At 41.1% G+C, this 10998-nt stretch overlaps 1 protein-coding gene across 1 annotated transcript; it reads left to right on the top strand.

Annotated features, from left to right (window-relative positions):
• The first annotated feature begins 362 nt into the window (after window positions 1-362).
• Window positions 363-6367, top strand: LOC110524561 (transmembrane protein 165). The gene is made up of 6 exons (XM_021604337.2): window positions 363-756; window positions 1261-1489; window positions 3733-3908; window positions 4033-4215; window positions 4502-4607; window positions 4726-6367. The coding sequence occupies exons 1-6, from the start codon at window positions 607-609 to the stop codon at window positions 4800-4802; spliced, it is 921 nt and encodes a 306-aa protein (XP_021460012.1). The 5' UTR covers window positions 363-606; the 3' UTR covers window positions 4803-6367.
• The last annotated feature ends 4631 nt before the right edge of the window (window positions 6368-10998 follow it).

Here is a 10998-nt window from a genome sequence, read left to right on the forward strand (position 1 = left end):
GAGAGGACTGACTTTTTTCCGTTAGTAAGATTTATTTTTCAGATTAAGTTAAGAAAGTTCTTGATCTCTATACAGGTAGAGGGATTTACAAATACAGATAATGAGAAGTACACAACGCGTGACAGTCCCTCTGCCTTGGACAGAAGCACTATCCCAAGCATAAACAGATCCCAATGATTAAATATATGTTTTCTTAATTTTAGGAGAAATTCGAATGTTGTCTGACTAACATGGGTTTGCAAGCATCTCTAGTGACATTTTCCATGACATCTAAAAATTGAAAGTTGAAATAGCCAATGACAGTACTGCAGAGTAGGTACACGTAGGGACATTACATACACGCCCTCCTTTCAGCGGTCCAATCACATAAGTGGTTTGTGTACTTGTCTTTCAGGTAACAACTTCACATACCGTATGAGTTCGATCAGTCAGTGAGGGACAGATTGCCTGTACTAGCTAGCTATGTAGTTAGGCCATTTACAGCTAATTATACCGAGTAATTCATGCAGTCAGGGGGCAGTCATTTTTATAATTTAACACATAGCTACGCTACTACAAATTGCCCGTATTATCAGCATTTTAACACAATCTGCACGCTTCGCTGAAATGCTTCTCCTGGCCGGCGTAAGGGATGGAAGGGCTAACAGAAGTGTGATATGCGTCCTGCTGCCCATGGCTGTCGCGGTGTTGCTGTCGGTCGGAGTTGCTGGGATCCAGGAGGAAAATAAACATGTCCAAGAACAAACGCCACAAGAGGTAGTTAGCTAGCAATCATTAATCAAATGCAATACACCGATGTTTCGCATGCATGCTAACGGTAGCATACTAGCTAACTATGGTTAGCAACTCGAAAGCATTCCACATAGATAGCTAATGCTAACTAGCTAGCCAAAGCAACGTCACCGCCACCAGTATATATTCCCCTAGTCACTGACCTCCTTTCGAGGTTCACGTTTTAGGGTCGACATAGCTAACGTTAGCTGGCTGTTCCTTTCCAGCTCGTGTGGTGTTCAGTTCCGCGTTGTTATGTCCATGTCACGAGCCCAAGTCAGGAAGTTGAACTGGCAATGAGTGAAGTAATTGATTCTCATAGCTAACAAGTATTATTGTGCCCCTCCCTCTACGTGACTTGACTACCTGCTTCAATTAGACAGCCTTTACACATTCCAAGATACAGTATGTGGACATACAAATCATAACATGGTTTTCATGGCCAACCTGTTCTGGACCTCAAGTGACATGTGTTTCCCCCTTCAACAGAAAGCACCTACTGCTCATGCCATTGGTCCCGAGGTCAGTGGAAATGACTCCAGCAAATCTGAGAACCTGGGCTTCATCCATGCCTTTGTAGCTGCCATCTCTGTCATCATTGTCTCTGAGCTGGGAGATAAGACGTTCTTCATCGCGGCCATCATGGCAATGCGCTACAACCGCCTGACTGTGCTGTTGGGGGCAATGCTAGCTCTTGGCTTTATGACCTGCATCTCGGGTTAGTGGATGAGATGGGGGGGGCTGATGATCCTGGGGGTTTTCCTGGGGGGGTTGGGGGGTTCTGGTTCAAAATGGGGTATACAGTTGAAGTTGGGAGTTTACGTACACTTAGGTTGGAGTCATTAAAACTCATTTTCCAACCACTCCACAAATTTCTTGTTAACAAACTATAGTTTTGGCAAGTCGGTTAGGACATCAACTTTGTGCATGACACAAACAATTGTTTACATACAGATTATTTCACTTATCATTCACTATCGAAAATTCCAGTGGGTCAGAAGTTTACATACACTAAGTTGACTGTGCCTTTAAACAGCTTGGAAAATTCCAGAAAATGACATCATGGCTTTAGAAGCTTCTGATAGGCTAATTGACATAATTTTAGTCAATTGGGGGTGTACCTGTGGATGTATTTCAAGGCCTTACCTTCAAACTCTGTGTTTCTTTGCTTGACATGGGAAAATCTAAATAAATCAGCCAAGACCTCAGAAAAAAATTGTAGACCTCGACAAGTCTGGTTCATCCTTGGGAGCAATTTCCAAATGCCTGAAGGTACCACGTTCATCTGTACAAACAATAGTACGCAAGTGTAAACACCATGGGACCACGCAGCCGTCATACCGCTCAGTAAGGAGACACGTTCTGTTTCCCAGAGATGAACGGACTTGGTGCGAAAAGTGCAAATCAATCCCAGAACAACAGCAAAGGACTGTGTGAAGTTGCTGGAGGAAATGGGTACAAAAGTATCTACATCCACAGTAAAACGAGTGCTACATCGACCACCTGAAAGGCCGCTCAGCAAGGAAGAAGCCACTGCCCCAAAACCCGCCTTTAAAAAAGCCAGACTACAGTTTGCAACTGCACATGGGGACAAAGATCGTACCGTTTGGAGAAAAGTCCTCTGGTCTGATGAAACAAAAATAGAACTGTTTGGCCATAATGACCATCGTTATGTTTGCCGAAGAACACCATCCCAACCGTGAAGCACGGGGGTGGCAGCATCATGTTGTGGGGGTGCTTTGCTGCAGGAGGGACTGGTGCACAAAATAGATGGCATCATGAGGGAGGAAAATTATGTGGACATGTTGCTTCAATATCTCAAGACATCAGTCAGGAAGTTAAAGCTTGGTCGCAAATGGGTTTTCCAAATGGACAATGACCCCAAGCATTCTTCAAAAGTTGTGGCAAAATGGCTTAAGGACAACAAAGTCAAGGTATTGGAGTGGCCATCACAAACCCTGACTGCAATCATATAGAAAATGTGTGGGCAGAACTGAAAAAGTGTGTAAGAGCAAGGAGACCTACAAACCTGACTGTTACACCAGCTCTGTCAGGAGGAATGGGGCAACATTCACCCAACTTATTGTGGGAAGCTTGTGGAAGGCTACCTGAAACGTTTGACCCAAGTTAAACAATTTAAAGGCAATGCTACCCAATACTATTTGAGTGTATGTAAACTTCTGACCCACTGGAAATGTGATGAAAGAAATAAAGGCTGAAATAAATCACTCTCTCTCCTATGATTCTGACATTTCACATTCTTAAAATAAAGTGGTGATCCAAACTGACCTAAGACAGGGAATTTTTACTAGGATTAAATGTCAGGAATTGTGAAAAACTAAGTATAAATGTGTTAGGCTGTATGTAAACTTCTGACTTCAACTGTAAGTGGTGGGCATGGCCATGGTCGATGGTGTAGTAGGTGACCAAACATTTTAGAAGCCTTCCTGTTTCCTGCAGTGATCCAATTTAGCTTTTTTTAAAGCTAATTTTATGCAATTCTACACATTTTGCTTTGAGGCTGAGAGAAAGAAATTCAGTTTTAATACAAATTTCCTGAAATTCTACACAATTTGCCATGACCAAAATACTCTTGAATGCCTAGCTTTTATTTTGGTGATTGTTAGTTATCAAATATTATCTTATTTAAAAATATCTAGGTCTATTATCTTTTCTACATACTTTATTTCGTAAACTTAAGCAAAGTTTGAATTGTTTAAGTTTACACGGAAATATTTGTTTTAATGTTTGGACATAGGTGGCCTGAAAAAAACACTTTTCTATGCAGAAAGCCCCCTGTGACTGGATATGACATGGCTTCTAAGTTCATTAATGTATCCCAATTAGTGGAGGTACCACTGATGAATCCTGGGTTTGTCCGAATGTTTGTCAGAATATTTGGATCTGTACAGACTACAGGGCCGTCACCTTGCCTGTTCTTTGTCTTTCTGTTTGTATCAGTGATGTTTGGCTATGCCACCACCATCATCCCCAGGATCTACACATACTACGTGTCTACGGCTCTGTTCGCCATCTTTGGTGTGCGCATGCTGAGAGAGGGGCTGAAGATGAGTCCAGACGAGGGTCAGGAGGAGCTGGAGGAGGTGCAGGCTGATATTAAAAAGAAGGATGAGGAGGTCTGTACACACACACACACACACTGCCCATACCTACATTTGCATATTGTTATGCATTTTCATATTACCCTGCTGTATCTTGTTCTAGGGATTCAATGTTTGGTTGTATTCCTATTTCCTATAGCTGCAGATGTCTAAGCTGCTAAATGGGGCTGCAGATGTGGAGTCGGGCTCAGGATCAAGCCATCCTCAGAGGAAGTGGCACAGCTTCATCTCGCCTGTGTTCATCCAGGCCTTTACCCTCACCTTCCTGGCAGAGTGGGGAGACCGCTCTCAGCTCACCACCATCATCCTGGGTGCCCAGGAGGTGAGTCCTGACAGAGCCACTGTCGAGTCTGTCTGCTTGCCTAGTCAAAATGGGACATACTGGCAAATGTTACACTGACTTCAAACCAAGGCTATAATGCTTAGGTGTGGCAGTGGATAGAAAGTCAGTTAATGATTATGGTCAGGATGAAGAGTTACTGTTGCTGTGTATGCTCAAAATGAATTATATTGTTAGGGAATTATTGTTGTGTTTTTTCTACTGTACTGTCATGCTTTTTGGTTCTGTGAGAATGTTAAAAATGTCATAAACCAATGCTCTGTCTCAGGATCCTTTTGGAGTGGCGGTGGGTGGTACTCTGGGGCACTGTCTGTGCACAGGACTGGCTGTGGTTGGAGGAAGGATGATTGCACAGAAGATTTCTGTCAGAACTGGTAATGTTTTATTTTCTTCCTTTCAGTGTTCCTGGTCAAGTGGTCATCATAGCCTATACTGTAATACATGTAGTAGTCTTCAGAATTGTGTTATGGACTGTTTTTCTCTCCTCCTCAGTTACAATCATTGGTGGGATCATGTTCCTGGCCTTTGCCTTCTCTGCCCTCTTCATCAAACCGGATGCTGGATTCTAATTGGAGGGAAGACTTTCAGGCAAATTTTGTACATATCTGTAAAGCTCAACTATGTTTATTTAGTGTGTGTGTGGTTGAGAGGGAGAAATATGGAGAATATTCTCTAATGGGACTGAGCGAGTGTGTGTGATTTCTGTTCTCTTGTCTTACTAAGTCTGTGATCCCTCACCAGTCTGAGTCCTGTGGCCTACACTAAGAACAAGACTTACCTCTCCCTCACACTCAGGCCCGTCAGTACTGAGCTTGGGTCTGTTTATTCATTAATTCCCCATCCTTATTATTATATTATGCTTTAAAGTCCTACTCCAATCTAATTTTCACCTCATTTAACACCTGATTTATGTAACGGGGGGCGCTTTCCTCTTTTGTTCTCTATTGCACCAGTATTGTTCCTCAAGCAAGCCGGGAAGTCAATGACATCATAGGGCACCATCAGACAAACTCATCAAAAGCCCTACTCCTTGAAGTTTGCAAAAAAAACACCTGTGGCAAAAAAACATCTTCTTTTTTTTACCCTTGTGTACTTTAATGTATTTATACTTGGGATATTGCTTTTCAATAGGAAAAGTACAACAACAAAAAATATGCCGGCTGAACACTGACTCCAGGTCTGTCCCATGGAGTCCAGTGTTATGGCCACTGTGAAGCGATTCAGTCCCTTTGATCTATGGCCAGGCCTCAGGCCAACTCCCATAAGTTTTGTTCCCCTCAGAATATCATCTGAGAACAGTAACATTGGGCTGCCTTTGCTTCATAAACCCCATAATTAGTTGATCTACCATTTCTCCAGCTGTATCAGGGATGTGAATCTTTTCACGGTTGTGAGTATTACTGTTTTCCATCTGCTAGACAGGACATGCCAGTTCTAAGCATCATGGGGATCTTGAAGCAGCAGTAACCCATTCAGTGTCAGTATTCTACATTCCAGCTTCAAGGCAGCAAAGGGGGGAAAACACTCCACGGCCAGTGTGTCCCAATGGAGGCTGTGGGGGGAGCTATAGGAGGATGGGCTCAATGTCTGGAATAGAACCGTATCAAACCCTGTTTGACTCCGTTCCATTAATTCTATTCCAGCCATTACAATGAGCGCTTCCTCCTATAGCTCCCCCATCAGCCTCTGGTCTGTCTGCCACTCATATTGCTACTAGGGTTTATTAAGAGGTTGTGTCTGATGCCTACTGGCGACGAAATCATGGAACAAAATATTTCTTTGCTTCCTCCTAAATTTCACTGCCGATAAAAAGGACCTAAGCCACTAAGTCTACTGCACCTGTCCTGAGTGGTTGGTTATGGTAGTTATTTACAACTTTGAGGCACAGATGAGGATTTTGTTCTTGTTAAGGTTTGTATTTTTTTTGAAGGTACTGTAGAGAATAATCTTTTTTTTTTTTTTTTAAGTGCACAGGGTAATGTGACTCCATTGTCAATATTTGACCAGTTGTACCCTGTGACGACCAAACAGGCGTGTACATGTACGTGGTTTGAGACAGATGAACTTTTGATTGTTGTAAATCCTGATCAATGCTTAAATGCTCAATAAAACCTGTCTTGCTTAGACTCTCTTACCGTAACTACTTTTTCAGCCCCTACATTTTATGTACCAAGTTATTCTGGATATTTACATTTGTTATTTAGCAGACGCTTAGTCTTATCCAGAGAGACTTACAGGTGCAATTAGGGTTAAGTGCCTTGCTCAAGGGCACAGATTGATTTTTCACCTAGTCAGTTCATGGATTTGAACTAGCAACCTTTCAGTTACTTGCCGGATATGAGGGATTGCAGCGAATTGCAAGCAGGTTTCTTACCTGACCATTGACACTCGATTTCTGGTTTGGTTTGTCCATCAAATGATTCTTCAACTGAAAACATCAAGTTGTTTTTATTGAGTAAGGGGAGAAAACAGCACTGTTTGCTTTAAAATGTTCCATTATATTTAGTGTACGTATGATTAGTCTGGCTCTAGAAACTCATTTATAGCAGTACACTCCTTGCAGGGATATTAAAATGCCTTCAGAATATGTGTCTTAAGGTTTTCACACAACTTAATTTAGCTATGCTGCAGTGCAGGGTTAGCACCATAGAGTGCAGTCTGTTCTACCCATTTTATTTCTAAGTTTAAGTCCACACAGGGTTCAAGGAATGTGGGTCAGAGGTTTACATACACTCAATTAGTATTTGGTAGCATTGCCTTTAAATTGTTTAACTTGGGTCAAATGTTTCAGGTAGCCTTCCACAAGCTTCCCACAATAAGTTGGGTTAATTTTGGCCCATTCCTCCTGACAGCTGGTGTAACTGAGTCATGTTTGTAGGCCTCCTTGCTCTCACATGCTTTTTCAATTCTGCCCACAAATGTTCTATAGGATTGAGGTCAGGGTTTGTGATGGCCACACTTTGTTGTCCTTAAGCCATTTTGCTACAACTTTGGAAGTATGCTTGGGGTCATTGTCGATTTGGAAGACCCATTTGCGACCAAGCTTTAACTTCCTGACTAATGTCTTGAGTTGTTGCTTCAATATAACCACATCATTTTCCTCCCTCATGATGCCATCTATTTTGTAAAGTGCACCAGGCCCTCCTGCAGCAAAGCACCCCCACAACATGATGCTGCCACCCCCGTGCTTCACGGTTGGGATGGTGTTCTTCAGCTTGCAAGCCTCCCCCTTTTTCCTCCAAAGATAATGGTCATTATGGCCAAACAGTTCTATTTTTGTTTCATCAGACCAGAGGACATTTCTCCAAAAAGTAAAATCTTTGTCCCCATGTGCAGTTGCAAACCGTAGTCTGGCTTTTTTATGGTGGTTTTGGAGCAGTGGCTTCTTCCTTGCTGAGCGGCCTTTCAGGTTTGTCGATATAGGACTCATTTTTACTGTGGATATAGATACTTTTGTACCTGTTTCCTCCAGCATCTTCACAAGGTCCTTTGTTGTTCTGGGATTGATTTGCACTTTTCGCACCAATGTTCGTTCATCTCTAGGAGACAGAACGCGTCTCTTTCCTGAGGGGTATGATGGCTGTGTGGTCCCATGGTATTTATACTTGCAAACTATTGTTTGTACAGACGAATGTGGTACCTTCAGGCGTTTTGAAATTGCTCTCAATGATGGACCAGACTTGTGGTCTACAATTTTGTTTCTGAGGATTTCGTTAGATTTTCCCATGATGTCAAGTAAAGAGGCACTGAGTTTGAAGGTAGACCTTGAAATAGATCCACAGGTACACCTCCAATTGACTCAAAATATGTTAACTAGCCTATCAGAAGCTTCTAAAGCCATGATGTCATTTTCTGGAATTTTCCAAGCTGTTTAAAGGCATAGTCAACTTAGTGTATGTAAACGTCTGACCCACTGGAATTGTGAAACAATGACTTATAAGTGAAATAATCTCTGTAAACAATTGTTGGAAAAATGACTTGTCTTACAAAGTAGATGTCCTAACCGACTTGCCAAAACTATAGTTTGTTAACAAGAAATGTGTGGAGTGGTTGAAAAACGAGTTTTAATGACTCCAACCTAAGTGTATGTAAATTTCCGACTTCAACTGTATGTTGGTCCGTTCTACTGATTTCTGGGCACCCTCAAGGATTAATGTGTTTGAATTTTGTGGTTCAACTAATATGGTGTCACAGAACTACCCAGAAGTTGTGGAATTTTTTACTTGACTAAAATGCTGAGAAATGCATTGAACTACAAACTGTCCATTCTACTTGTTCTAACTCTATAATTAAAAGTATTATGGGTTAGCCCAAGTCAAGAACAGCTGGTGTAAAAAGTGACACATGGCACAATTGAGTCATAGCCAATGGCTAAGAGATATTGAGTATTAAAACAGCATTTTCCAGTTCCAGGTGCTTTCTGCAAAGTGTACTGCACAGATTAATTTCATGAGCCAAACAAGTGTTCTGCAAAGAACACCACACACACAAAGATTAAATGATAGAAAGAAGAACACTCACTGATAGACATTCAGAACATCTAGTGTGTACAGTACCAGTCAAAAGTTTGTACACCTACTCTTTCCAGGGTTTCTTCATTTTTACTATTTTCTACATTGTAGAATAAATGAAGACATCAAAATAATGGAATCCTGTAGTAACCAAAAGTGTTAATATAAAATATTTTCATTTGTTTAAAGATTCTTCAAAGTAGCCACCCTCAGCCTTGACAGCTTTGCACACTCTTGGCATTCTCTCAACCAGCTTCATGAGGTAGTCACCTAGAATGCATTTCAATTAACAGGTGTGCCTTGTTAAAAGTTAATTTGTTTTATTTATTTTTAATGTGTTTGAGCCAATCAGTTGTGTTGTGACAAGGTAGGGTGGTATACAGAAGATAGCCTTATTTGGTACAAACCAAGTCCATATTATGGCAAGAACAGCTCAAATAAGCAAAGAGAAACAACAGTCCATCATTACTTTAAGACATGCAGGTCAGTCAATCTGGAAAAGTGCAAGAACTTCAAGTGCAGTCGCAAAAACCATGAAGCGCTATGATGAAACTGCCTCTCATGAGGACCGCCACAGGAAAGGAAGACCCAGAGTTACCTCTACTGCAGAGGTGACATTGTCAGTCATTTATTTAGAATTCAAGGCACACTTAACCAGCATGGCTACCACAATATTCTGCAGCGACACGCCATCCCATCTGGTTTGCGCTTAGTGGGACGATCTGTTTTTCAGGACTATGACACAACACACCTCCATGCTGTGTAAGACATCAGACGACCCACCTCCACAATCACCCGACCCCAACCGAATTGAGATGGTTTGGGATGAGTTGGATTGCAGAGTGAAGGAAAAGCCGCTAACAAGTGCTCAGAATATGTGGCAACTCTTTCAAGACTGTTGGAAAAGCATTCCAGGTGAATCAGTTTGAGAGAATGCCAAGAATGTGCAAAGCTGTCATCAAAGCAAAGTGTGGCTCCTTTGAAAATATATTTTGATTTGTTTAACACATTTTTTTGGTTACTACATGATTTGATGTGTTATTTCATAGTTTTGATGTCTTCATTTATTCTACAATGTAGAAAATAGTAAAAATAAAGAATCACCCTTGAGTGAGTAGGTGTGTCCAAACTGACTGGTACTGTACATTAGAACATGATTCACCACCTTTTACATTGGGCTTCCCATCTGGGTATTAAAACCAGGTATAACCATTTATTCCCATCTTTCACTTTGGATACAAAACATCAATACCACTCCCTCCATTTTCCCCACCTCACAAAGTCTGGGTTGAATTACCTTATTGTAGCCTTTTGAGAAACAACATAGGGGATCCCTACTTTGATACGTCCAATAAACATGTGGATAAGTCTTAAGGGTCATTTGTTAAAAGGTACCATGAATGTGGTCATCCTAGAGATGATCCAAAATATTTAAATCTAGCATTCCTAATTGTTAAAACTTAATAAAAACAAAAAAATGTATCTAGTATTCCTCATCACATTTTCAGAGAATTTACAACATTTATTGGGAAAAAGAAACCAATTACATGGGGGGATATATGATGTTAAATAGGTATTTCTTTAAATATTTCTGTACACCTTTGCATAACCATGAGCTTGTGATGAGCTCATGATGAGTTCTGTTTTGGGTACATTAGATCAACAGTCCTCACGCATGTCACAGTTTGTTTAATTCCTTTCTCCTTTGAGGTAACGCATTGGGTAGGATTTTGTTTTCCTTTCTTTTCTACACAGAGAACGCAGTATATTACAGTGTATGACGTTATATATCTATCTACTCGCTCAATTCATCGTTTGAGGTCTAGCTTGGCCATAGAAAAATAATCTTAAAATCTGAGGTTTGTTTTCTGTTAAAATATTTTTAACTAAGCCCTCCTCGTCTATTCATTTATTTATGCATGACCATCTTCAGACAGCTATGTTAGCGTTTGATATTGAATTACATTCATTCAAGTATTGCACTGCCTGACCCGGTACTGGTAGCTGTAAGGTTTATCACGCCATTGGTGGCACAGGTTTACTTTGTGTCCCAAAAAATATTATAAAATCACAGTGACCAAACAACTTTACGTAAGAGTCACGGACAGTTTCGGTACAACGTGTTGAATAAATCTGTGTCGATATGCATTACTGGCAAGACAATAACTTTGTGGTTATAAGAAGTACCAGCTAAGTTCTGCTGTACATGGCAATGCACCACCAATAACCTAGCAGCAGGGACCACCATTTGCAC

The sequence above is a fragment of the Oncorhynchus mykiss genome, chromosome 5 (genome assembly GCF_013265735.2).
Source record: "Oncorhynchus mykiss isolate Arlee chromosome 5, USDA_OmykA_1.1, whole genome shotgun sequence".
Classification (NCBI taxonomy): domain Eukaryota; kingdom Metazoa; phylum Chordata; class Actinopteri; order Salmoniformes; family Salmonidae; genus Oncorhynchus; species Oncorhynchus mykiss.